This window comes from Aptenodytes forsteri, unplaced genomic scaffold (genome assembly GCF_000699145.1).
Source record: "Aptenodytes forsteri isolate BGI_AS27 unplaced genomic scaffold, ASM69914v1 Scaffold756, whole genome shotgun sequence".
NCBI lineage: Eukaryota > Metazoa > Chordata > Aves > Sphenisciformes > Spheniscidae > Aptenodytes > Aptenodytes forsteri.
Genome location: NW_008795376.1, coordinates 292,144 through 319,320, shown reverse-complemented (window position 1 = coordinate 319,320; position 27,177 = coordinate 292,144). Strand labels below are relative to the sequence as shown.

The following is a 27,177-nucleotide window of genomic DNA, read 5'->3' as shown; positions in this document are numbered from 1 at the left end:
TATGCCCACTTTGTTAACATCTCTTCTGGGTCCTTCAAAATGTTCTTTCTTGGACTTAAACTGTAGTACCTGTGGTGTCTGGCTACTAGAGAGCATTTGGAGGGAGGTGGCTGTCTTCCAGGAGAATTTAAAGACAGAAAAAACCACTTTTGTACAAAACACATTGATTTCTTTGTGGCCTAAACTTCCCCCTCTCTGCTTAGAGCAGGAGGTGTCAAACATCACACTCATTTGTTTATCCTTCATCAAATTGAGGGGTTGCGGTGAATCAGCCTGAAGTCTTGGTGGTGTGCGTGCTTCCATCTAGCTTGTCATCAGCTCCGCTGCTTGAGCACAGAGGACTGCCTGCCTCCAGGGACACAAATCCAGCCTCAACTCCTTGTGTGCCTCTTGCCTGTCTCTGGGCCAAGTGATCAATGGGTCTGTGGGCTGGGAAAGGATCTCAGCACAAGACAGCAGCCAGGTAGCGTGTGCCCTGCCACAAGGTCCAGTGGGTGCAGAGCCCTGCTAAGAAGTGCACGCTTTCTGAGTGCCTCCTGGCCACCAGCAGCCGGTCACCATGCCAGTAATGGGAGTTGGGGCTGAGTCAGATGAATCGTGCACACCAAGCCTGCGACTTTGTTTTTGCTGCTCCAACATTTATTTCATTCTGCTTCATTGCCTGGGAGTTGGATTGGGTTGATTGCTCAGGATGTAGGTTTCCAATCAGTGCTAAGTCCAGAACTTCAAAGGTGTTTATGTGTCCACTCTGACAAAACGGCTGCTGGAGTCAGTAGGAGCCAAGACTCTCAACACCTTTGCCATTGTGAGCCCCTGTGCTGTTATGAGGGATCTGGCTGTCCCCTGGAACTGCTGTGGATCTACCGTGAACAAACAAGTATCAGCTGGGATTGTTCAGCAGGTACTGCCTGTACTTTTTGAGACCCATGGAAAGAGATGAAGGGCAGTCTACTGTCGGAGAGTGATTCACGTTCTTGTTCCGGTTCCTGTTCACTTGTTTATCCAGGTGCACTTACACCTTTTCCTCAGCCATTGGCACCAGCAGCTCTGAGCTGAACAAAGCCTGGGAGGGGGCGAGAAAAAGGAGAGAGAGGATTTGTATCTACCCACTATGCGTGGGGGGTGGGGTGGGGTGGGAAGCCCCAAATCCTAGTGTCCTTGTTATGCATCAGTCTTTCCCAAAGAAAAGGAAAATATTACTAGGCTCTACATATTTAAGAGCTCAGTTTGGTACTGGAGGATAAATTAGTGGTGCATTTTGATATTTAGCGGCCATTACACTAAAATAGAACTTCCTTATTTTAAGAATAAGTAGTTTCAAGAACCAGATTTTTTTTTCAATTACGGTAAGATACTCAAGGAAAAGTTCAGCATAATTAGTAGACTAACAGGTATAAAATTAGCATGCAGAAAGAAGCTCCCAAACTAGATAGCATGTGTTCCCATCACCTAGAGTTAGAGCCACAGCCTCTTGGTAGCTAGAGAAAAACCCGTAGGACTCAAGCCATGCAGTTTTTGACCTGCCTGTCCGATGTTCAACCCTCATTTCCACTGGTGAGTCTGTATGTAAGTTGGCCCTGAACTGGACCACAGAAGACTGTGTGATATAGCTGGAGTGAACTGCAGCTGTTAGATTTCCTCTTCAAACTGAAATACCTGTAGGGCAGAGGTAAGGTGAGGACTCCAGCTCTGCCTGCTCTCTATGCTCTCCTCCTGGGTAAGGCAGCACTCTGCGAAGGAGCAGAGCACTATGCATATATACTTATTTTGTACAAAGCCTGGTCTCCAGCTCAAGACTGAGACCTGCCTTGGGAGCAACAGACTCCAAAAGCTTGAGGACAGTATGACCACAAGAGCTCACTGTGAGCTCCAGCTGAGTGCACATGCCAAGGGGTGGTGGGACAATCCAGCTGGAGGCAAAACAATGGAACCGGGGCTGCAACTTGGCACAGGGAGCAGGGTCAGCACAGTGAACAGGAAACAGGCTGTTGCTTAGCAAAATAAAAAGCAAATTTGTCTGAATGTTGCTGGTCTATCCATAGGGGGAGTAGGAGAGCAGAGAGGCTGGAGTCCAAAAAGACTTGGATTGGCTGGGGAACGTTCTGAATGGTACAACCCTGTGCCTGCAGCACTATAAACACAGGAATGAGGCAGAAGGAAGGAAACTTTGAGGCTTCTTGTCTGCTTCCTGGGAGAAACAGCAACAACAGCAGGTGGCCTGGAGACCTTGGAAGGAAAGAAGCTGCACCCTACCTTCTCTCCTGACCGGCCCTCCAGAGGAATCCACCTCTCTGGGGGTCTTCGGTGAAAATGTGGACTCCCTTCCTCCTGAGCTACCTGCTCTACACCCTGGGCATAGTGGCACAACCGTAAGTGCCATTTAAAAATTTGGTGATTGATAGTTCTGATGCTGAGGGAGGGGCCAGGATAGCAGGGAGAGAGTGTGGGACCCTGCAAGTCATCTCCTGGAAGGGATAGACATGGGGTGGTACGCAGCGTGCCACAAGCCTTGTTATGAGCACAGGATCTTCCTGAAGGTGGGAACCTCTCTCACGGATATCGCTGCAATACAAGAACTGGGTGAGGACTGGCAGTGGGAACAAGAAGAGTGAGGGACTGCAGTCTGAGGCAGGCTGAAGGGAAAGGTGTAGGATAAAGTGAAGGGCAAATGAAAAGAGCTGCAGGGCTGGGGATGATTAAGCAGGAACCAGTCTGCTGCCAAGGTAGTTGAGGAGCCTTCTCAAAGCAAGAAGGGCGAATCCTTTTCTGCCGAGAGGCTGGACGGTTGCGTTTTCCATGTGTACTGGGAACACCTAAGAATCGTTCCCTTTGCAGAAGCAGAGATGGCCTCTACTGTATATGTTTCTCTGCACTACTGTAGCATCCTCCAAAACCATGTACACACCAGTGTGACCTGAGGTCACCTGAAAGCATTTCTCTTGTATTTATCTGAAATTAACTATATACCTTCCATCACCACTGTGAGACGTTCACACTCTCATTGTTAATCTGTCCCTCTCACTCCAGCAGAACAACACCTCCTGCCCCCAGAGAGGTGGTAAACCCTCCTGCTTCCTCAGACCATGGAGTATTAGTGCCAAGAATGGGTAAGACTACTCCCAGGATGCGATGTCTTGTTTTGCCACTGCAGGAGGTACCTGATCATCGTTCCAGCTGCACTGCCCTACCCCTCTTCCCAGAGGGTGTGCTTGGACCTCCGTGGGGTGGAGAAGCCTATTCGTGTGGCCTTAACTCTTGTGCATCCATCTGGCAACCTCAGCCTCTACCGCAAGGTTGTCCGGAACAACTGGATCTTTGAGTGCTCCAAATTTCAGGTCAGGATCATTCTTGGCAGGGACCTCTAGCTGGCAGCTCCCAGTGTGTTCTTTTGGCTCATGACTCCTCTCACCAGAGAAATAGAGAATAACGATGACGAGAGGAGAGAGGGCATGGAAAGGAGTGAATGCAAAGTCAGGGAGAGTGTTTAGTGGGAACCTGGTGTCTTTGCTCCCTGCCTTTGTCTGTCTGCATGACACTGTTCCTGCTGGGTATCTCACAGTCCATGCTGGTGGCACACCAAGGGAAGGCTGCCTGGCCAGGCACCAAAGGACTGAGGACGATGGAGGAGCTTAGAAGCACCCAAATGGCAGCTGTGCAGCTCATTTTCTCCTCTGAGAAGGAAGCACTGTCGCAGGGTGTCATTTGTGAATTGTGATGCAGGAAGAGGCAGGCCTTTCATCTCAGACAGCCTCCCATCATGTCTGCTTTCCTCCAAGCTTCTCTTTAAGGGCTGGAAAATGTGCTGGAGGACTAGGAAAGACATGGGAGGGTGTGCACACAAGCTCAGCACAAGTCTTTCTGGTCTGCCAAATTCATGAACCTTATTTTCTTGGTTTGCACTGATGAATAAGAGTGGATTTCAGCCTCTGTGACCTGCACACTCAAGGAAACAGATTTCTCATCAACATAGACCTTTTCTTCCCTTGGGTTAAGTCTTCTCCATCTTGCTCCATGCAGGCTCTAACAATGGCCCTGTGAAGGGGCAGACACAATTTCTGTGCCAGAACAGGCTCCCTTTTCCTCTTGTCCAAGATCTGTTCCAAGTGCAAAGGCGTTGTCCCCTGTGCTTCCATAGAAACAGCCCTCAGCCACTGAGGGGAGACCCTGTGCTGGCCTTCAGAGTAAGACGGAGAAGAGGCTGTGCAGCAGGAGCGGGGAGAAGAGCACTGCTCTGATGCCGTCTTGTCCTCTCCTACTGCCTGCTAACCTGGTGGCTCCTCTTTTGTGTCCTAGGTCCCCCAACCTGCAGGCAGCCAGGAGGTGGGCACTGTCCACCTGCGCATCTCCAATGGCCACTACTTCACTGCAAATGAAGAGAAGCAAGTCCTGATCCGCAGGGCTGGCACAGGCACCTTCATCCAGATGGATAAACCCATCTATAACCCAGGACAGACAGGTGAGCACTGCATGGAGCACCCTGACAGTTCCCCTGCCTTGACCTGCTTGGACTTTGTTCCCAATTTCCCATGAGTGGTGTGCTGAGTGCTTTATGCCATGCAGCCTCCATGGGGATGGAGGGGGAAGCTCTCTGTTGCCTTCTGGAGTGATGTATCCGTGCACATTTTAGGGGCGGGAGGGGACTGGAAGGGTTGGTCTCACACGCCCTAGGAGCAGAGCTGGCTCGGAAGAGGGAGCAGACCTGAATGTGGTCTTCTTGGCCAAGGCCAGGTAGGACTGGTCTGCTCACACTGCAGACGAGGAAACGTAAGGGTAACTCCGGGTGTAGCCCGTGGGAAAGACCCTGAATTGTGAGGCTGGCTGCTGTGCTGCTGCCATGCATTTGGGGGAAGAGGCGGTGAGCAGCCTGAATTGTGAGGCTGGCTGCTGTGCTGCCGCCATGCATTTGGGGGAAGAGGTGGTGAGCAGGGCTGAGCAAGGGGTAAAGGGGCTGCAGGGCAGGCGTGGGGCTGCTGCTAGGGCTGTGGGGGGGGCTGTGATTTCGGGGTGAGGCAAGTGCAGGGCAAGTCCGTTCCTGAACGCACTCTGTCTCTATAATGTTAACATCCTCTATATAAACATCCTCTGTATAAACATCCTCTTTAGCCTGGAGAAGAGGAGGCTGAGGGGAGACCTCATCGCTCTCTACAACTACCTGAAAGGAGGTTGTAGTGAGGTGGGTGTCGGTCTCTTCTCCCAAGTAACAAGCGATAGGACGAGAGGAAATGGCCTCAAGTTGCGCCAGGGGAGGTTTAGATCGGACGTGAGGAAAAATTTCTTTACTGAAAGAGTGGTTAAACATTGGAACAGGCTGCCCAGGGAAGTGGTTGAGTCCCCATCCCTGGAGGTATTTAAAAGACGTGTAGATGAGGCGCTTAGGGACATGGTTTAGTGGGCATGGTGGTGTTGGGACGGTTGGACTCGATGATCTTAGAGGTCTTTTCCAACCTTAATGATTCTATGATTCTATGAATGTACTCTTCTCCATTTTCTCCCTTCAGTGAAATTCCGGATCGTGACGTTGACTGAAGATTTTGCTCCCGTTAACAGAAAGGTAAAGCCCGTCTAAGCGGATGCGAGGAAGTCTCTGGGCTCCCTCTGTCAGTTCTGCCTCCTCTGCCAGCCCCACACCGTGGAGGCTGAGACAGTCCCAATACCTGCAGCACCCAGGGCGGCCAATGCCAATCCTCTGCTAAACTAAATTGGAACAGCAGTGCCCATTTGCCGACGGCTGTGCTGTCGCTCTCACGGGACGGCTGCTGACTGGTGGGAGGGTCGGCGCTGCTGATGGTATTTGGGGAGTGTGCCAGTGCTCCCTGCTAGCTGAGTTAGTACAGGGCAGCCTGTGAGCTGCGTGCGCCTGCCACCCCGGCCAAAAAACCAGGCAGGACTTCTGGGGACATCCACGGGCTGCTGGCCATGGGCACAATTACCAGACGAGTTGTGTACAAGCTCGGCCAGACCCGAAGCTCCCCTTCCCACAGCTCTGGAAAGCTCAGCGCTTTGTGGAGTGTGTTGCACCTAAGGGTGGCAGGAGGGTCTGAAGCAAGCTGTGATGCATCTGCAAAATTTTAAGAAAAATGAATTGATATGGGAAAGGGTATGCATGAAGTGATCATAAAAAAAGAAAAGAGAGAAAACAGTATAACCAAATTATACTGACGCTGCTGGCAGCAGCTCATTCTCCCCATGTCAAGGGAGTGAGAAGTTGCCAAAGACTTGCATATGTGCTAGCCAGGAAACTGCAAGACTAGCATCTTTCTACGGTAAGCAATTATACCTGCAGCCAGCAGCTATAACTGTTTCACACTCTTCTGTCCTCAGGCAATTTAAGGAGAGCCAACAGGAATTCATGCCATGACAGATAAATACTGAAGGGCACACGTGAGCAGAGAGTTGGATCAAATCCCTCTAGACTGAAATAAAGGGAGAGATCCTTCCGGCTGCTTTGTTGCTGACTTCATTTCCTCTTTTTTGGGCTATTGGTGAGGGCCTAGGATCACGTACTCCTTCCTCCTCCCAACAGAGAAGTCATATTGCTTATATTAGTTAGATAATAGAGTAAACAATACATTTGCTTCCATGCCTACGATTGGTTCATGAAGATATTTGACCATAAATGTTCGATGTCTCTGTGTGAGTATAAGTAAATTAGCGTTATAACTGTTAATAATGCTGTGATGAAAATTCAAAAGAGGTGTGTTTAACCAAAGCTATTGTGAGGCTTGAGTGCACTGCAGCATTAAAGCTAGAATATGTAGTTTGTAAATTAGATGGGTTGGAGATAACACAGGTGCCGTTCACCAGCTTGCTTAGTTTTAGCATTGACATTAGATTTAAGTTATGAAAATAGTTAACCTGCACATTTTTTTTTGTTTCAATGAAAACAGAGCTGCCTATGATAACTTGTGTGAAAGCTTAGAATGATGAATAATGTGAATTACATGTGGCCTCCTGTTTACAGACCAGTTACTCTCCCAAGCCCCTGCTCCTGCCTCCTTATGCCTCGTGCTCCCAAATCACATGTCCTTCACCACTACTGCCTCCTGGCTGATAGCTGCAGTGATATAAGAACAAACAGAGAATTAATAGGCCTAGAAGGGCTGAAGTATATCCTTCTTTGTCCCTCCCTGTTACTGTCAGCTGCAGTCAGCAGTAATTCATATCTCCAAGCCTTACCTTCTAGGCCCGGGATTTTACAGGAGAACATGTGGTGTATTTTTCCTATAGGTGATGCAGTTTTGCTAATTCTTGGGATTTATGTTGCAAAACTGATGCCTTTTAATATTTGTGAACTTGGGATGATGGTGTTTGTGAGTGTCTCTACTTTTCTCCTTTTTTTTATAGTAAATTCTAGCTTTCACAGTCGTAGAGTATCTATCAAAGTGCATCTTAAAAATTCAGGGCTCAAAAAGCAAATCCAAAGAATAGCACAGATTTTTATGTAACATATTTTCCTTACTATTTCAAAGCCATTCTCCTGGTTTCGGTAGTATCAGGCTCCTTGTATTGTAATGTTCGGGACTGGCGGTGTTGTCACAGCACACGGGCTAGGTGGGTAAGATAAGTTTATATGTAGGTTGCTATGTCATGCCGGTTTCTGACATTGCTGTCTGTTTGCTTTGCAGTACTCTGTGGTGGAAGTCCAGGTGGGTGTTTCAGACTCCTCGGGTGTTATGAGGAAAGGTACTTCAGTATGGATAATACCTAGGCCGCTGTCTTACCGAGTCAAGTTACTTTTCTTAGGGTCTGTGTATGCACATGCACATGCATACTCTGTCCACATGCTTCTTGTTAACAAGCATTGACGACCTAAATGGTTCAGCTTCCATCAATTTCTACATTCAGGAATGCCAGCCAGGCTTTAGCTAACTCTTACAGTTCATCTTTATGTAAGACTGGAGAGTCTAAATGTCCGGACCTTTCGTACCTTCTTTTTCAATGGCAGTACAGAGTAGAGTAACCCTGGGTGGGTTGGGTTCACCTCTGTTGGTGCTCCAGCACTCAGGTCACTTCAGCACCATCTGGGAAAAAAACAGCAGGAACCTGTGAAAGCCCCTGAAATCTCTGAAACACCTTTGAATCCAGTGGGCTCTGGGCAGAGAATAGTGGGTGTTGCTGACGACTGCCTCTTCTTTAATTCCCTCGGACTGCAGGACCCAAACCAAAACCGCATTGGCCAGTGGCTGGATGTGAGACCAAAACAGGGTATTGCAGATCTCTCTTTCCAGTTAGCTGCCGAACTCTCTCTGGGGACTTACACCATCAACGTGGTGAACCCAAAAGTGTCCAGTACCTTTAAGGTGGAGGAACCCGGTAAGATGGAGTATGGAGAACAAAGAATGGAATGGAAAAAGTTGCTTGCTTCTGTCTGTGTAACAATATATAGCCAAGGATTGTAAACTAAGATTTACTGTCTGAGAGCTAGGATTAAACACAAATCTATAGAGTATAGAGTAGGCAATATCAGAAATGAACACAAGGGAGATTGTGCTGGAGATTCCTGGAGAAGGTATCTGCTAACAACTAGGCTGGCACAGAGTGAGAATACACTAAAGACCTCTGCGAGACTGTTCATATGTTGGGGGGAAAAGAAGGGGATTCTTTCTTTGGTTTCCCTGTTTTTAATTAGTCCTTGCTTTTACCTCATGAACATGTTCCTTCATGGGACTCCAGCCTTACATGAACACACTCTTCCCTTTTGTGATCCCATGTCTAGGTATTCTGTTGCCTTTGATGGAGTAACTCTGTGGTTTTTGTTCCAGTGTTGCAAAAGTTTGATGTTTTCTTTGAGGGACCAGCTCAGATTTATCCTTCAGATAAAATTTTCCCACTGCGTGTGTGCGGCAGGTAAGGAGGATGTTCAGGGGAAAGAAAAGAGCTCATCAAAACTGTGTCTCTCCTTCCATATGTCTCCTATCTCTTGAATCCATCAAAGAGAAGTGGCTCAAGAAGGGCCAAACACAGTTGTTCCTTTCAAAGAATCCCAAATAGTGCAAGAGTCAAACTGATGTGTTCTTCCTTGGGGAAGAGGTACACAACCCACACTTGGGAGAGACCATCCAGCTAGAGGGAGACTTGTCCTAGGCAAGTGACACCTTGCTCTGGAAGCTGTGTGTGTCCATCCTTCAAAGACCTTATGTGGGGAAAAATGACAGCTAGAGGGAGACTTGTCCTAGGCAAGTGGCACCTTGCTCTGGAAGCTGTGTGTGTCCAGCCTTGAAAGACCTTATGTGGGGAAAAATGACTATCTGATATGGGACTGATCTGCTGAGGTAAAGGAGCAGGAACTGACGTTTCTTTAGAAGATTATGCTGTTCCTTCTCACTTACATGCTGCTGAACTTATTACCTTCTTAGAAGCAGCAGGTGGGTTTCTCTAGTTATGTAGTCATTAGCAAAAACAGAACAGATGAGGGTGTGAAGGAAGGCATGACCTCAGATGGTATAAGGACAAAGGAGGAAGGAGAATGATCTGGAAAGCACTTCGTAGACATATAAAGGGGGTGAGCTCATTTGTATTTGAGGCTGGGTTGTCTGGACACTTGTGGTGTCTCTTTGCTGCTGGTCCGACATAATTTCTCATTGATTGGGACATTTAAAATCAGACCATATGAAGCTCTAGTAGAAAACAGTACAGCACTCTGCATCCCCAGGATGGTCATAGATGTCTTCCTGTTAACTGATACTGTCAGGAGCATTGCTCCAAAAGGACAGCCGGAGAGGAGTCAACGCAGGGAAGGGCAGCAAGGCAGGCAGGGGAAATGTCTGCACTGACAAGGGCACACTTCTGCTGTACCTTGCAAAAAACAGCAGAGCAGGTCTGATGGTGGAAACAAGAGTCCAGATCATGAGATAAGCCCATAGTGAGGCAGGTCTGAGGTCACTCTCTAGCTCTATTACTGCCATACCATGCACTTGCTGTTGCTGTCTGCAGGGACACAGGTTTCTGCTGCTTTCACACCTGAGCTAATATCTCCACTGGGTGCTGCTCCGTGCTGCGTGGACACATCAGCTCAGGTCAGCTCTCTGTGTCTGCATGCAATTCCAAGACAGCAAGCACCCAGAAGTGGGAGAGTTTTGGAGAGCGTGGGTCCTTTCCTGTCTGCGCTTTGTTTCCACCTCTGTTGGATGCAGGACTGTGCTATTGCACTCCCCCAGTACACAATGTGTTATATTTTCATCTATGCCTGCCTGCTTACCAGCTGCATTAAGACCTTCATCAGGAAGGCCACCTGTGTGGAGCAACGTGCTCAGCAAAACACACAGTGCCTCTGCCCGGCAGCTCCTCTGGTGTTCTCCCTGCAGGTACAGCTATGGGAAAGCAGTGCAAGGGACCATGCGGGTGACTTTGTGCCAGAAGGCAAGGAGGCGTCCTCAGAATGCCAGCAAGGACATCTGTAGGGAATACAGTGGTCCGGTGAGTAAAATCCTGGAAGATGCATGGGTAGTGAAGGAGCACCACACAGGACTAAGTGTCAAGGGCTGAGTGAACAGAATGAACTCTTATGTAGGGAAGGTTTGCCAACCTCTGTAATGTATATGTAGACTAATAAATAATTATTTTTATTCAGTTAATGCAATTATTGTTGCCCAGACCAACTGAGAAGCCTTTACCCCCAGAAGTTCTTTGTAACTTTGCTTATTAATGATAGGGACTAGAAAAGAGGAATTTCACAGAAAGACTGAGAGTTCTGTTCTTTTCTGGAATGAAGCATAACTTGCCAGAAATTGATGCAGTGTAAGAAACAACAATTAGTAGAACTTTCTCAGGTGCAAAATTACCATGTTAAGGTGAAACTATCCTGGAGCTGCACAAGGACACTAATGTATGGTGGAGACATGGTTAATTCCATAGCCAAATCACACAGTGGCTTTTATACTTTATTTTCTCATTTTAGATATTTATACTTTGCATATTTTTATATTTTCCTTATTACATCTTTCCATTCCTAACAAAGTATTTCATAGTTGGGCTCTTCCCTTGTACATATATGGTTGAAAACTTTTCATGCTTTATGATTTGTCATTATGACTTGTTATGGTAGTTGTAATCTTCCAGCTCTGGAAATGATTCGTTACTTTGAATTTTCATTTGATTCTGCAGTTCTTCTAGCTAGACCTATTAAAATACTCATATATTTGCTCTGTGATCCAGTTAGTGCAGTCTTCAGTTTTCTACTAAAGCTGGAAAGTTGCCAACATTGTAACTTTGATAAAAGTGTGATGCGTGTTTTGTTTTATATTTCTACAATATGAATTACACATATTCATGCATATAAAATAGAAAATACAGAATATAAAATGTGAGCCACATCTATCTATATATGAGTCTGCAGTATTACTTGTTGCAGTCAACAGTTATGATAGAATGACTTAATACCTTGTACTTCTGACTCCTTCCCTTCTCCCCAAATAATATCTACCACTTCCTATTGCAGACTATGAGCAAGGGGTGCTTCACCCCTTCTGTAAGCACGTCAGTCTTCAACCTGGCTCCCAGCGAGGAAGACGGCAAGCTCTATGCAGAAGCCTCTCTCCTGGAGATGGGCACAGGTACCCAGGGGCTCAGCAGAGAAGGTGCAAGGGTGAGAGGGACCACTCTGGGGGTGTGAGGATCAGACTGGGCACACGTCCCCCTCTCCTCCACCTGGTGCTGGGACCATCACAGGACACAGAGAGCGGTCCTGCCTGAAGAACTCGCTGTGCCCATGGAGAGCTACTCTGCCAGCAGCAGACAGATGAGGTGTAGCTGGGAGCGTGGCCTGTGAGGCCACAAAGGGGCTTGGAGACATCTTAACTAAAGAAGGAGCTGCCAAACCTTGAAGGGTGCTGGTGTCAGGAAGGAAGTTTGAGACACTCTGCTTAGAGGGGCTGGGAATAAAAATGTGAGATTAAACTAGGGTGCGGTAGTCACCTCTGATACTGATCTTGCTTACCTTGCACTCTGTGTTCCAACAGGGGTGCAGATCAACACCTCCAGCCAAATCCTCGTCTCCAGGACAGCTGCAAGGGCAGTGTTTGAGACACCAAACGCATACTACATCCCTGGAGTACCCTACAAGGGGAAGGTGATTTTTTCCCTTGCTTCTTCCCTCCCCATCATTTGCCAAGGCATTTAGTGTCCAGTACATTTTGCTGACCCAAAGCATTTTCCGTTCCTCAGAGTACTTTACCTTGCAGTGTGTCACATTACTTGACAGTGCGGCTCCAGTTTCTGCATTTCAGGTTCCCTGATGTGTTTATACCTCCAGCTTCTGCTGAGAGAGATGAGTGATGTCTCAGCAGGGATGCTGGGATGCAAGGATGTCTCAGCTGTTGGCTAGGAGATGAGCTCTTCATGCTCTAGCCACACACACCTTTTGGAGCAGACAGGTTTTAATCACTCTCAGCTGAGCTTTAGAGATGAGGGAGTTTTATAGGTCTCCTGTCTTCTTGGGGCCAGACTGAAGTTAAGGCCACCTACACAGGACGTTCTATGTTTGTCAGAGGGAGGAGGGTTTGGGGTATGTCACTGGAAGAAATACCTGACTTTGGCTTTTCTGCCTCACCCTGTTGTCACCAGATTAAGCTTCAGGATCACTATGGAAATGGTATGAAAAACAGAAAAGTTTATCTTGTGATAAAGTTCATGAGGCGTCGGTTTATCAAAACATACATCACAGATGGCAGTGGAATAGCATCCTTCAACCTGGACACAACTGCCTGGAACAGCTCATCAGTCTCTTTGGAGGTAAATCCCACCTCTGCATACAGGAAAGTGAGAATCCTTGAGCTCTGCCAGTGCTCTCCACTCCTGCCCTGCAGCCCCCCTGCCAGCTCAGGCCTGGGCTCCCCACACAGCTCTGCCTGTGCAGAGCCAGCAGGAAAGCACCAAGCAACAGCCTTTCCCAAGCCAAGCTGATGACATCCTAACAAAGCACTGAAGCATGAAACTCTTGATTTCTGTGTGTCTCTGGTCCCCTCTCAGGGAAGGTTCACATTGGAGGATCTCACGCACGCACTTCGAAAAACTGACTTCAGTTACACAAACGCTTACCATCACCTGCAGCCCTTCCATGTCACAACCAAGAGTTTCCTGGACATACACCCACTCACAGAAACACTGCCTTGTGGGCTGAAGCAGAATGTCCAGGTGACCTTCACGCTCAGTCGGGACGACCTGGGAGAAGACACCAGCCGTATAGGTTTTGCATATTATGTGAGTAAGGGTAGTAGAGAACCTGGGGGAAAGGCTGCACTGATGGGACCAGACCCCACTGAAATGCTGAGGGTGTAATTTAGATCATCCCTGGAGGGACGACAGGAAAAACTTGTTCTTGGAGAACTGGGTGAACACTACACGCAGTAGAGCTCAGCCTGGCCACAGTGTGATCCTGGTATCAGGGCCCCAGTCACCTCCATGGATGGGAGGAGGCTTCTACCTTTGCAGCCCAACGCCTCCTTAGCCTCTGCCAGGCTGCAGCGGGAAGTGTCTTGTGCAGAGTCTGCTGTCAAACTCTTCCCCTTTAAAACTGGATGGGGGCTCACTTTTTCACTCTGGTTATCAAACAGCTGCTCAGTGGAAATGGCTTTTGGTCCCGTCTGGAGACCTGCCTACTAGAGGGCAAATACCTTAGCTCACTTATCTCACTTATCTCCAGTGAACCCACTACCCATCCATTGTCCTAACTGGGCAGACCAGACCAGAATCTCACATGTTAAAGCTTCTCCTCCCACACTGTGATGTCTGCAAATCTGCTGGACCCAAGGTGTGGGGTTGGATTGGACCCACAGTTTATTTCTGAGGTTGCTTAGGAGAGCAAGATGCACATGGGTGAGTGTGACTGTACTCCAGTGGCAAACAGCAGTCTGCTCATCCCGTGTCCCTCCTCCCACAGGTCACTGGGAAGGCTGGAATTGTTGTCAGGGGCCAGAGGAGTGTCCAGGTTGGGAAGCTGAACAGTAAGTCTGTGGCAGCTGGACAACAGGAAACAGTTGTGCCCAGTGGGCTTCTAGGTTGGACAGTGAGAGTTGCCAGAGTTTCTCCCAAATTCCCTGTATATATAGGTCCTGGGCAGTCAGCGAACAGGACAGAGGGAGGCTGAGGAAACAATTGTGTCAGCTGGAAGAGGCTGAAAAGACAGAACAAGGAAAACAATGATGGGAAGAGAGACTGGGAGGACCTGTGGGAAGATGGAGTACATGGGATCAGAGAATGGAGGGAGAGGGCAGACAGAGCAGCAGCAGGAATTGGTTTGACATTGTGGGATTATATAAAGCAGAAAAAAGAAGGAGGGCAGAAGGAGATCTCGGTGGGGTTGTGATGATAACACTTTGCCTTTCCTTCCTCAGTGTTGAAGGGCTCCTTCTCCATCCCATTGACCTTCACTGCTGACTTCACCCCATCACCTTCCTTAGTGGTGTATGCCATCTTCCCCGGTGGAGGGGTAACAGCTGACAGCATCCATTTTGATGTTGCCTTGTGCTTTGAAAACCAGGTGAGACTCACTCTTGTGGCTGGGGGAGAGCCGACAAGCAGGAGTCAGCAGGCCTGAGGGAAGGAGACCCTCAGATCCTTCAAAGAGAGAACTGGGGAGAAGAGAGGAAGGGGATGTCTGCAGCACAGTGCCCAGGGACCAGGAAAGCTTCAGCAGTGACTTCTGTTCATAGCAGTGGCTGAGCAGGGAAGACTCCAGCTGGTCTCCCTCTTTCTGTCTGTGCCGCCTGTCAGCCTCCTCACCCCTCTTTCTCTCTTTTTCGTATTTCCTTTCCTGGTGTGTTGCTCAAGGTCAAGGTAGGATTCCCAGCTAAAGAAGCCCACTCAGGGTCAACAGTGCAGCTCCGACTGCAGGCAGCCCCTGGCTCCCTGTGTGCAGTACAGGCAGTGGATGAAAACATGTTCTTTGTGAGACCAGAGAGCGAGCTGACAAGCCAAATGGTGAGTGTCTGTGCAACCAGGCAAAAAACCACGAGTGATGGATGAGCTGAGGGAGGCAGGCAGGGGCTGTGGCAAGGGGAACTGGAGGCTAACGGATGAGGAGGTCTTTGTGTGGAGGAGAAAGCGGGGTCTGCCTAGGGAGATGGGCAGGAACAGATATGTATGCTAGGGGAGGGTGGAGCGAAGCATCTGGAGGTATTTGCTCCTTGCCCGATTCTTCCCTGCCTGTGAGTTTCCCTAGGTCTATGGTTTGTTCCCTGCTGCCTACCGACATGGATACCCTGCCCAAGTAGAAGAGCATTCAGATCACTGTGTTCAGCCCCAGTCCATGTCATCTCTGCTACGAGGGAAGCCACAGCATTCCTTTCAGCCTGACATCTTTAACCTCTTCCGGGTAATCACCTCGTGAATTTTACCAGAGCTGTTGAAATTATGAGCATCTGAGATGTCTTTCTCCCCAAGCAGTCTGAGAAGGCCTTGCCTTCTCCAGACAGACTTTGCTGTCTGTCCTGACCTAGCTGTGCTGCCTCAGGAGATGCACAATCCCGTTATGAGTATGAACACCTGTATTCCTCTCCACAGAAGCAGAAAGCAAGATGATGAGATCCTGGACCAGCAAAACCCAGCTTTTTGGGCTTGGGAATGAGGTCCTGGGCTGTGTACTGTTTGTCTACAGTATTAGAGAAAAGAGAGACAGGGAGTGATCCCTGGCATTAGACCACAGATTGTTGACATGGCAGTTGTTAGCCTGCTCTCTGGCACTGTTTTGGGCTGTTCTCAGGCAGATCTTTTGGTGTCTTTAAGGCAGATCATCTCTAGAAAGGACTAGCCTCAAGCAGCATGGACACAAGACAGGCAGTGCCATTTGGCCTTGGACCTGGAGATCAAACCCTGTCCTCTTTTATTTAGCAATAGAGAGACATCCTAGGAGGCTCTTTCACAGCATAGGGACATCTCTTGTGTTTGTGAACAGGCCCATGTCACAGCCCCAGGGGCTGAATGGGGTGTGTGCTCCCTGTCACACCTCTGTATGACTTCAGAGGGCAGATTTCATCCAGCTATTCCCTCCAGTGTGCATGAGGGGACGGGGCAGGACACTGACACCTCTCCTCTGTGCCCTTGTCGCTGGAAATGTGTTGAGAGGAGCAAGACATCCCAGCATCCCCCAGAAGACAGGTGGTGGTTTAGTGATCTCCTGAGAAAGAAGGGATCAGGGAGGCTATGCCATGCCTCCCTCAGCACTGTCTGCTTGGGCCAGTGCTGCTCTGGGCCGCCTGGGCACCGGGCTGTCCTAGCCCCAGTAGTTTTCAGAGTAATTTTGAAGAGCAGTGGCTGCTTTTCCCCACTCACAGATGCTTTTCTGCCTCCCCTGCCCTCCTTCTTTTCCTAACAGAACATGGGGCTGAAAATCTTCTCAAACCTTGTAATCAAGAAGCTGTCTCAGTGCTTTCATCGGGCAGATAGGAAGCCGACCATGGGTGAGATGCACTTTCAGCCTACCTGGGACATGAGGTCACCCAGATGGAAGAGCCCTCTGATCTCTGGGGTTTGCTGGTGGTGGGTATTGGCTCTCTGAGGAGTAACGGGTGCTGCTGCCACAGCCTAGCTGTCTGGTCCACCAGCCTCAGCAGGAATGACCCAGTCCCTATAAAAACGGCTCTCAAGGACGTCACTACCTGGATGTTCCCTGACATTAAAGGATGGCATGCCCTTTCCTGGTGTAGACCATGACCTGTTTCTCAGTGACTACCCCACAGGCTGTGTTGAGACCTGGCTTCTGTCCCCACCTGCGGCTGCACGGACAGTCACTTCCTTCCTCTATGTCTCAGTTTGCACTAGATAATCATACTAAGCTGGCTCACACGCCTGCTGATATTTAAACCATTGCTTGCAGAGGTCTGTGAGTTTTCTGCAGACAAGCAGAAACTTGTATTGTTACATAGTTTGTATGTATGTACATACATACATACAAACAGTATTGTTATTCACAGAATTACAGAAGTGTTGGTTAAAACGGCTCTCTGAAGGTCCCTAGTCTCTTTAGCACCAACTCTGGGTCAGGTCAGCAAGGGGCTTTGTCTAACCAAGTCTTGGAAAACTTGCAACCAGCTCACTGCAAGCTGGTTCTCCTGCCACCACACTCTTTTCCCTTCCTGTTTTCCCTTTTCTACCAAATCAGCCCATTCCCTTGTGTTTTCCTCTGCCAGACGCTTCCCACATCCCTCTTACTGCTTGCTTTGCCTCTTGCCCCAGTGCTAGGCTGTCTATCATTGGCAGGGTTCACCTCTCCCACTCTGGTGGGACTCCTTATTCTTTCTTTCAGGGGGGCCTTCTACAGAAGACCAAAGAATCACTAAGGAACAACCCCAATTTACAACCCATGGAAGACTTCACCACTATTTCCCTGAAACTTGGATCTGGAATCTGTTCTTTGTTGGGTAAGTGATGCCAGACTTTACAAATGGACAGAAGGATGACGCCTTTGTTATTGAGTCTTGGTTGACTTGCACTTGTGCAAAAGTCCAGCCATAGGTGTAAAGAGAGGTCTGCATGTGAATTTTGTGGCTCTTCCCTGCATTTGTAGTGTGTCAAACTGAAGGACTAGTAGACTTTGAGGTGCAGAACTGAAGTCTACACAGGTTTAGAGAAGAGCAATACACTTCGAGACCAAACCACCAAGTATCCTCTCTTCACACATTGGGGTACACTCTACTAACTTCTCAATTTGGTGGGTGCACCATCTAAATTTGTAGCCCTTGTTGCCACAGTGCTTAGATTAAGACTGATGAATCAGAACTCAGGAGGATATGGTGCTGCTGCTTTCCAGAACATCACGCTGTTGACTGACATCATGCTGTTGACTGAGTGTACAGAGCTGGAATGCTCGGGCAGTGTCTTGCTCAGGAGAAGGGTATAAAGCCATTACTGATGGCATTTAAGTAGGGTTTATGGATTTAGGGAACAAATTGCTGAGAGCTGCCTTGCTGTGAGCCACTGGAGCAGAAGTCATTGGTAATATAGCAGAGGTTGATCTGAACATGAGGACCTGCATAGCCTGCCACACCCAGGGCCATGAGCCCTCCCCATTGCAGTGGAGTGGGATGAATTTCTTCATGCGAGTGCGCTCTTCCTCTCAGCTCCAACGGCAGCCGGAGTGTCCTGGTCACAGCGCCTGCTGCTGCCGCAGAGTGGAAAGTCAAGACATTCTGCTTGGCTGGGAGGGGATTTGGCCTTGCCCCGACCACAAGCCTCAGAACAGTCCAGCCCTTCTTTGTGGATGTGACACTGCCACATTCTGTCATTCGAGGAGAGACCTTCATGCTGAAAGCTACTGTCTTCAACTACCTGCAGCAATGCATGCAGGTGTGTGTCTGTGCCACAGGTAACACGGTGTGGGACAGACCTACCATGCCCTCCAGTTTTAAAGTACGTTGTGCCAAACCATCTCTCCTGAGTTGCCCAGTCACTCGCCTGCATCTGTCATTCCCTCAGATCCATGTGGCCCTGGCTAAATCGTCAGACTTCCAGGTGGAGCCATGCCGGACCTGCAGGGACAAGGAATGTCTGTGCGCAGAGGAGTCCAAGACCTTCACGTGGAATGTGACAGCAGTCCAGCTGGGTACGGCAGCAAAAATGGGAGCAGTGATGGGGAACCCTAAAACTGAAGTGAGAGGGAGTGGGAGGTCTAGAGAAGCTGGCAGAGCCTTGCCTCCTCTGGATCCTGAAGTTTGTAATTACTGGTTCAAGCACACGATCCATCGTGTCTGCTTTCTTTCTCTCTTAGACAGGCTCATCAGAGAGAGCAGGAACTGAACAGATGGCATGGAGAACTCTTGAAGAGAGGGCTGTGGGACCAGCTGGGGAGGAAGGGGCTGCATGGATGTGGGTGGGGGAACCTTGTATTGCTGGTGCTGTGCTTCATATGCAATGGGAAGGGGACACTGGGGTCCAAGGGGCCGCTGGACCTTCTGTTGTTACAGTCATATGTAGGGCAATGAAGTCACTGTTGGTGAGACATTAGCTAGTTCCCTCATGCTTAGGGTGTCTGAACAAGCCATCAGTACTGGCTGGCTCACCTTTATCAGCCAAACTGCTGAGGCTATGAAGACCAGCCACCCAAAGCACCTCAGATCACTATGAATTAAAGCAAGTTGACTCCATTTGGCCACAGGTATAAGAAACAGGCTCTGTTCAATTTATTTGCTAGGGACTCTGAATATCACAGTGAGGATAGAGGTACTGGACACCACGCCACGGTGTGGAGGCAGGAAGCCCTTGCCAGCTACCATAAGGCGGAGGCATATGCTGGTCAAACACTTGCTGGTCCGGGTCAGTATGAGAGCAGGCTCACTTCTCTCTCTAGTATCCCTGCCCCTGGGGGAAGGGAGGCTGAGCTGGGCTAAATGGTTTTCTCTCCTCATTTTTTGGCCAGCATTAGCATACCAAGGCTGTGGCTCAGTTTGCTTTGTTGCCCCCCGGAGCTAGCCAAGCCTATTCCCTTCTTGTGGTGCTCTTTCTTGAGCTGCATTCATACACCATGTCTGTGTTTCTCCCTGTACCTTTCCCTGCTCAGTCACCCATTGTACATGAGCTTTTGTATATGTTCACTGACTAGAGAGCCCCGTCTCTCAGGCTTGCTCCTGCTCTCTTGAGCAGTGAAGCAGGCAGCTTCAGTGCAGACCTGCCAAAGGTGAGGAGGATGGAGTCCCTGACAGCCTGGGGACTAACCACTGAATTCAGACCTGAAATTGCTCTGAAATTTTGCTGCTGTTTGGGAATTTTGTGTGTAATCTTGTTTCTCCTGTCCCATGTTCATGTTCCTGCCCTGGCAGCCAGAAGGTGTGTTAGTGGAGAAGTCTTACAGCTCCCTTCTGTGCCCGAGAGGAGGTATGTGGCCAGCCTGAATGGGTCCTGCAGCCTGAAATAATGAGACCTGAGAGTAGGACTAAACTGTGGGAGGTCTGATCAAAGAATGTTTTCAAATGACTTTTCACATAGGAAATTTCACTTCCTATTAGACAGGAAAGAACAAGAAATATTACTTCCACATGGGCTGTCCTACTGAATTTGCCACTGAGTATAGGTGGCAAAATCCCGCTCTGTAGTCTCCTTCCCACACTGCAGCCTCTGGGCATTCCTGGGGCTTGATAGTCACCAGTGAGAGCTGCTCCAACCCTCCCACCCTGTCCCTGCAGCATTGCAAGTCTCTCCAGGATGTCCCCCTGCCGAGTGATGGCCAACTGTGATTCTTGTGAAGCATAGTGAATTGAGTTGTGAAGCTTGGTGAGCCCTCAGCCTGGCCAGCAGCTCTCATGCCTCTTCTACTCTGAAAAGTTTCCAGGCAACGGAGCTTGGTGTGATGACTGGGACAGACTGTAGGGAGCCGTCTGTGTGAGCGGGATGTAGGCAGTGTCCCATTGATCTGTGCCAGTCTTGTCCCTCTGGTTAGATGCATTTGGCTTGATTTTTCACGCTACACCTTTACCCTGTCGTTATCAGGAAACATGGCTGAAGAACCTGTGTCCCTTCGCCTCCCTGGCAATGTAGTAAAGGGATCTGCCAGGGCTTCCATTTCCATCTCAGGTAAGTGATATCTATTGTGGGCTCGCTGACTGCTGTTACAGATGAGCAAGGCTTAACTTGGTGATGGTGTCAGGGGATCCATTTGACATGAAACTGCTCAAAAGAGAGGATGCTGTGTTTCTATTCTCTGCAAGGTTTGCCAACACCAGGCTTTCAGATTTTCGGATTAGCACTTAGGCTTTCATGGGAAAAGTAATCTGCAGAGGGGAGTAATCCTTGTTTTTCTAGCTAGGACTTTGGACCAGAGACTCTAGGCCATTATTTTTACTGGGACTTTGGGACCTTGGCTAGTTCTGTGTAGATACAATCAGCAAAGCTCATAACCATCTTGTCTCCCTGTTAAGTTTCGCTGCTACAACAGAAGCTCCTGGAGAGAAGAAATCCTTCTCAGCATTACTAAGTTGTAAAAGAACACTTTGGAGAGGCTACTGGGACCAGGCATACCTACCATTCAATACATTTCTTTGCACTGGGCTCGTTTGCCCCCATGCCAGAATTGGTATGAAGCTAGCCCTGGCATAAGTAGCCATGGATATTATGCAACAGAGCCCCAAAGGAGGAAACCGAATACAAGGCTTTTCTGGCTGGCTGGAGGACATATGGACATCTTCACACCATCTGACTAGCACCCCTGCTGGCTTACTGACATTTTGATGCTTGACATATGGCCAGGTGGAACAGACCTGGCTAAAGACCAGAAACATCTCAACCTCTCCCTAAGTGCTTTTATATTTGTCTGTCTGTGTGACACACACTGAGCAACTGCAGCTCTGCTCATAGCCTTTTACAAATAGTACTTGTTATGGTTGGAGCCCTTCAGACTGCAAAAAGCTGATAAAGGAAAGTTCCTCAGAGACTCCATAGTGTGGTCACCCTGCATCACAATGCCAGGCTGGGAAGAGGCAAAACAGTCACCACTCTCCATCCTGCACTCTGTTGTTTACTCCTCTTTCCTCTTCTCTCTAGTGTTTTCCTCCTGTGCTGAGATAAAGCATTATTATCCACTGCCTGGCTGAGAAGCACCTCAAATCATACTTACACTTGCTTTGTTTCTTACACCCTTGCGTAGGTGACCTCATGGGGACAGCACTGCAGAACCTAGATCGTCTGGTGCAGATGCCCCACGGCTGTGGGGAGCAGAACATGGTGCTGTTTGCCCCCATTGTCTATGTGCTGCAGTACCTGGAGAAGACGAGGCAGCTGACCCCTGAGATCAAGGAGAGGGCAACAGGATTCCTGCGCAATGGCAAGTACAACAGACGCCTCCTTGCTCCTCTGCCAGTAGCTCTTGCCCTTGCACTCTGTCAATGTTGGCTCCTCTGTGTTACTGTGCTGTACGAATCACTGTTCCCATCTCCCCAGGGTACCAGATGCAGCTTCTTTATAGGCACAGAGATGGGTCCTACAGTGTCTTTGGGCAGCAGGATGGGGAAGGGAACACTTGGTAAGCACTGCAAATATCTCTCACTCTTGATTTTTCCTTGATTTTTTAATGTGCCTGAGAAAGCTGATAGGATGTGTGTTCCTTCTTTTGCATGGAGACCCCAGAAGCTCTCTGGCAGGGAGACAGATTGAGGGCCTTGAGCCACTTGAAAAAGCAGTGAGGCAGGGCAGCAGAGTTTCTGGGAAAGTGGAACAACAAAGATGTGATCCTGGGGGGTGGGAGGTCCCTTTTTGTCCCTATGGCTCTGCTGTCACCCCACAGACAACACCAGGTACTGCTGGTGGTGTCCCAGCAGCCAAGAGGGGTACATACTGACTGGAGGTATAACAGGGAAGAGCAATAAAGAATCGTCTCCCCAGGGAAGGTGTTGCTTCGGAGAGTTTGAAAGAGCTGCATTGGCCCAGCTTGACCCTGTGGTGTCTGGGCTGGGAGAAATGGAGAAAGGAAGGGAGGAAAATGGGGAATTCAAGATTGTTTCTAGGTATTTGGGGGAGATGAAGTGCAGCAGGTAAAAGTAGAAGGGGTAAGAGGTTTTTCATCTGTGAAACAACTGGGTAAAACAGCAGTACATGAGTAGTACGTTTGTAGAGCCAGGCTGAGGGAGAGGAGCCACTTGGGTCCTGTGGACCATTTCCACTTTTAGCTTGCCTTTCTGTATGAAAATGACTCTTTTTTGGCACCCCACTATGTCAATGTTAACTTCAGGGACAAGCACCAGGAGGCCTTTGACTTTCTCTTTGCCTTTTTTGCGTTTCTTTCTCTCACAACCCATCCTTTTCCTAGGCTGACAGCTTTTGTAGTCAAGAGTTTTGGCCAAGCCAGAAAATACATCTATGTAGACGACAAGAACATCCAGGATGCCTTACGCTGGCTAGAGCAAAACCAGCTCCCCAGTGGTTGCTTTGCCACCAAAGGGAGCCTCTTTCACTCCTCCCTAAAGGTAAATGAGGGCCAAGCCAGGCAGCACAGCTGGGGAATGGCTGGACAGCTGTTGTAACAGCAAAAGATTGTGGGATCCCAAAGGATCCTGCAAAATCACTCCTGCAAGCCCATGCAACCAGCCATAAAGAGAGCAGGGTATGAGGTGGGGAATGCGAAAGGAACGCTTTTCCTTCTAGGGAGTCACTGCCTGCACCCTCCAAACACCACTTAGAGAGTGAAAGGTGCATTCCCTTCACAGGGCAGCATGGATGATGAAATCTCCCTGGGGGCGTATGTCGCTGCAGCGCTGCTGGAGCTGGGTCAGCCGCTGAAGGTGAGCATGCTCCCACTCCCTTCTGCTCTCCTGTATGCTCCCACGCCTGGGCACCGCTATGGGGATACGTCAGCTCGTAATGCTGGCATTCTCCAGGCCAGGAACAGGTAGGGAGCTGCTGGGTTGGAGCCAATGTTTGGCCAAACTGTGAAGTCATTCCTCAAAAGACACAGTGCTGTAAATCTGGCATGGTGCAATGGTGTTTGGTGGCTATGGCTCCCAGTGTACACTGGGGCTGCACTGTCTGTTTTCTCAAGAGAGTGTGTAATTTAATGGGTTTCTCTGGAGCTACATCAGGAAGACATAGTCCAGCTCCCTGGAATGAGCTCCCCTGCCCCCTGTTTTGCCCCTGTGTCTCTTCTCCCAACGCAGGGCAAGCTGATGCAGACTACCCTCCGCTGCCTGCAGCAGGCGGTTCACAACATCACCAACATCTACACAGAAGCTGTGCTGGCCTATGCCTTTGCCCTGGCTGGGGACTATGAGACAACCCAGGAGCTGCTGTACAAACTGGAGGAACAGGCCATCAAATCAGGTACTGACTGCTGGTTGGGGTAATGCTTCTCGTTCACCTGCTGGGATCTGGAGTAACGTATGCCCAGCTAGAGCGTTTAAAAGTGACATAAGTATTTGTACATATTCCTTGTATTTGTGCAGTAACTGCACTGTGTGACTAAAAATACAGTAAGTTATGTCACAAGCTGTGAGGGTGACTTATCAGAAAGAGTTTCCTCAGTCTGGAGGATTTCAAGAGGGAGGAGGTAGGAATCTGTGAGCTAAGACCACATGAAGCCCTGGAGAATAAACTGAAGAAAGCCATCCTGGCCTGAGTACAGGGAATGAGCTGAAGGAGCCCTGAAAGCACTCTGGGTTTTGTTTCTTGTGAACCACCAATTATGTCCTCTCCAGGTAGCCTGCATGCTCCTTTTCCTTCTGCAGGAGGACGAATCCACTGGAGCCCCAAGCCAAGCTCTCCAGCTTCCACAGACTTCTGGCCTGGTACTCAGTCAGTGGACATAGAGTTGACAGCCTACGTGCTCCTGGCGTACCTCTCTAAGCCACGGGTGCATGCAGGTGACATGACAACTGCAGCTGGTATTGTGGCGTGGCTGACCCGGCAGCAGAATGCCTACGGGGGCTTTGCCTCCACCCAGGTAACAAGTAGCTCCCTGTTGATTGATATACTTTTGCACCCGAGCTTGGCAGGGTGAGTCCTCCTGAGGTCTTCCTGCTCCAAGTCGGCTTCGCTAGAGTTGATGCTTTCAGAGGGTTGACTGCCTCTCCCCCTCTAGGACACAGTTGTTGCCTTGCAAGCCTTAGCAAAATACGCAGCAAGGACGTTCAGCACATCAGGCCAAGCGCTTGTGAGGGTGAAGTCCCAGAGGGGCTTTGGGAAGGCTTTCCAAGTCAACCGCCAGAAGCGGCTGCTGGTGCAGCAGGCAGCACTGACAGAGGTCCCGGGGCAGTTCCTGGTGCAGGTCTACGGCAGCAGCTGCGTCTTTGCTCAGGTGAGGTGGTGGGACAAGCATGGGAGAGAGGAGAGGTGGAGGACTCTGCCTCTTCTCCCTGCATGAGATCATGCCTGGCCTGTCTTTTCCCCTCCTGGCCCTCACCCTGCAGACAGTGCTGAGGTACCACGAGCCTCCCCCGCGCGCTGCTATAACCTTCACTCTGCGTGTCAACACAGAGATGACCAACTGTAGCCAGGCCAATGCACGTGTCCTCACCGTCCGCATCCTTGCCAGGTGACCCCAAGGGTTGTTTCCTCCTCCAGCAAGACCCACTGTGCTTGGGGACAGCAGCCAGGAAAGCCTTGGGGCTGCCGGGGACCCGGCACTTGGGGTGGACAGAACAGAGAGTGAATTTGGTAGGTGGAAGGGCTGGGCAAGGAAGGTACTGGCTACCTCCTGCGAGAGGGAGCAGTGGCTGCTGTGTCCCCAGTCCCGGATGGGCTGCCTGGCTCAGGGTCCTGCACACAGGGTATGGTGGTGGAGGGAAGGGAGACTGGGAGGGCACTGTTCTCACAGAGTCAGACCCTCCGACTGTTTCTTCTTCTTCAGCTACATCGGGAGCAGAGTCACATCCAACATGGTGATTGTGGAGGTCTCCCTGCTGTCTGGATTCATCCTGGCTCCCGGATCCAGGATGTTGGTAAGGACTTTGGAATAAAAAAAAAAGCGGCTGTGGTGAATGGGTCCCACCTGCTTGCTCCTGTTGGGAACTGTTCATTTCAGGCCATGAGGTAAGTAAATTAGCAGGGTCCTTTTGCTGTTGTAATTGAACCAAAACCTCTCATTTCCATACAGGGCCCACAGGGGTTGGCTACAGCAGATCAGAGGTGATTCAGCTTCTCCCACTGACACTATTCTGCCTTGGGCCAGGAACAAAATATGCTGCTGGGTGTGCTAAACACCAGGATTTGTTTGCCAGAAATTCTAAGACAAGGTTTCTCAGAGAGACTCTAGTTCTAGCCAAAAAGATTATTTTTTTCCAATTAAGCCATAAAACTGAAAGATGGATTATTTGCACAGCCCCCAGGCAGATCTTTAAGAGCAGTCTAGCGGTCAGTGAGATGAGATAACAAGAATCTTTACTGCTGCCTGCACCTGTTTGCTGACCTAACGCGTCAGTCCTATGTACTACCCACACGGCCTTTTGTCCCCAGAGTGGGAGATTCCTCTAACTGAGCAGGAACAGCATAGTTCATCCCCGAGATGCTCACAAGAGATGTCCAGGAGGGACCACCAAAGATACAACCACTAAAACCTTTATGCGTGAGAAAGACACAGTTCCACACAGAGTCCAGCTCCACACCATCCCTTCAATACAACAGTGGGTCCCTCAGGTCAGGAAGCCCTAAGGAAAGTGCTCACAAATTTCCTTGTGTTATTGTTTCCTATCCCAGCTGGAGCGCAGAACCATTGTTAAGAAAATAGAAGTGAAAGCTGATGTGGTCTACATTTATCTGGAGAAGGTAAGTGGAAACAAAAGCATTTGGTTTGGCACAGCGAGAGCAAGAGGCCAGAGGACAAGGAGCTGTGTGAGAAGCTCAAGGCTGGGCTAGGCATGGGGAAAGAGCACTGGTAGAACTGTGGGCAGAGGAAGCTTGCCCAAATTCATTGTCATTGGGTTAGCATTTGCTATTCCTCACACATACTCCATTTCTAAAATCCAGAATCTCTAATGGATTAGAGATATTTAGTGCAGGAAATCATTCAAGCTAGGGAAGATGAAGATGCAATGACTGCTTTCTCCCCTTCCTTGCTAATTTCTTTCCACCTCCACAAGCTGAACGATGAATCTCAGACTTTCATTCTGCAACTGGAACAAGTAATTCAGATGAAGAACCTGAAACCAGCCAGCATCAAAGTCTATGATTACTACCAGCCAGGTGGGTTGCAGATTCCCTCCTACTCTGGGGCTGGGAGCTGGGTTCCTAGTTCTCTGGCTGGGAAAAGACGTGCACTCTTCTCTGTGTGCATGCGTGTGTAATTGAATTCCTCATTTCCTTTTGCAGAGGAGCGAGCCTTGGCTGACTACAGTGCTGCCTGTAGTTGAGGTAGGCAGCAAGTCCCTGTGTGACACAAACAGTGGCATCAGGAAATGATGGGTCTTGGGTGGGAGAGAGGGAATGTAAGCAATCAAAGATGGGAAGGAGGATGGTAATCAGTGGGGAGCATATATCCAGATAGAAAGAGGAACTGGTGCTTGCCTGTGGCTAGGTGTGTGGAGCTAGGATGGGGGCTCTTTTGCAGCCAGGGAGGCAGCTGGAAGGCTCTGGTGGAAGGCGGAGACAAGGACAGCGTCTCTCAAAATGAGAGTGAGGAAGGAAGGGCTGAGCATCACGTGGAGTGAGAATGCAGAGCTATAGCAACCTGTGCTAACAAGGGCCCTCAGACCCGGACACAGCTCCATTCCTTCCACCTCCCACTATATTCACTGCAGGGTAGGAAAGGGGGATTCAGGGAGCCAAAGGAGC

The 27,177-nt window shown here is 49.4% G+C and overlaps 1 protein-coding gene across 1 annotated transcript; it reads left to right on the top strand.

Moving 5' to 3' along the window:
• The first annotated feature begins 1,506 nt into the window (after nucleotides 1-1,506).
• LOC103899961 (alpha-2-macroglobulin-like protein 1) lies at nucleotides 1,507-26,756 on the top strand. Its single transcript, XM_009280528.2, has 36 exons — nucleotides 1,507-1,554; nucleotides 2,278-2,369; nucleotides 3,152-3,335; nucleotides 4,294-4,456; nucleotides 5,499-5,551; nucleotides 7,626-7,646; nucleotides 8,154-8,313; nucleotides 8,763-8,847; nucleotides 10,305-10,416; nucleotides 11,438-11,552; nucleotides 11,958-12,067; nucleotides 12,562-12,729; nucleotides 12,967-13,197; nucleotides 13,877-13,940; nucleotides 14,331-14,476; nucleotides 14,767-14,916; nucleotides 15,158-15,310; nucleotides 16,310-16,394; nucleotides 17,240-17,354; nucleotides 18,054-18,279; nucleotides 18,409-18,535; nucleotides 19,124-19,245; nucleotides 19,749-19,803; nucleotides 20,416-20,499; nucleotides 21,569-21,745; nucleotides 21,862-21,943; nucleotides 22,727-22,883; nucleotides 23,124-23,198; nucleotides 23,571-23,733; nucleotides 24,138-24,352; nucleotides 24,491-24,706; nucleotides 24,819-24,943; nucleotides 25,259-25,349; nucleotides 26,104-26,172; nucleotides 26,487-26,589; nucleotides 26,716-26,756. Exons 1-36 carry the CDS (start codon nucleotides 1,507-1,509, stop codon nucleotides 26,754-26,756), a joined length of 4,383 nt encoding a protein of 1,460 aa, XP_009278803.2.
• Nucleotides 26,757-27,177: the final 421 nt, after the last annotated feature.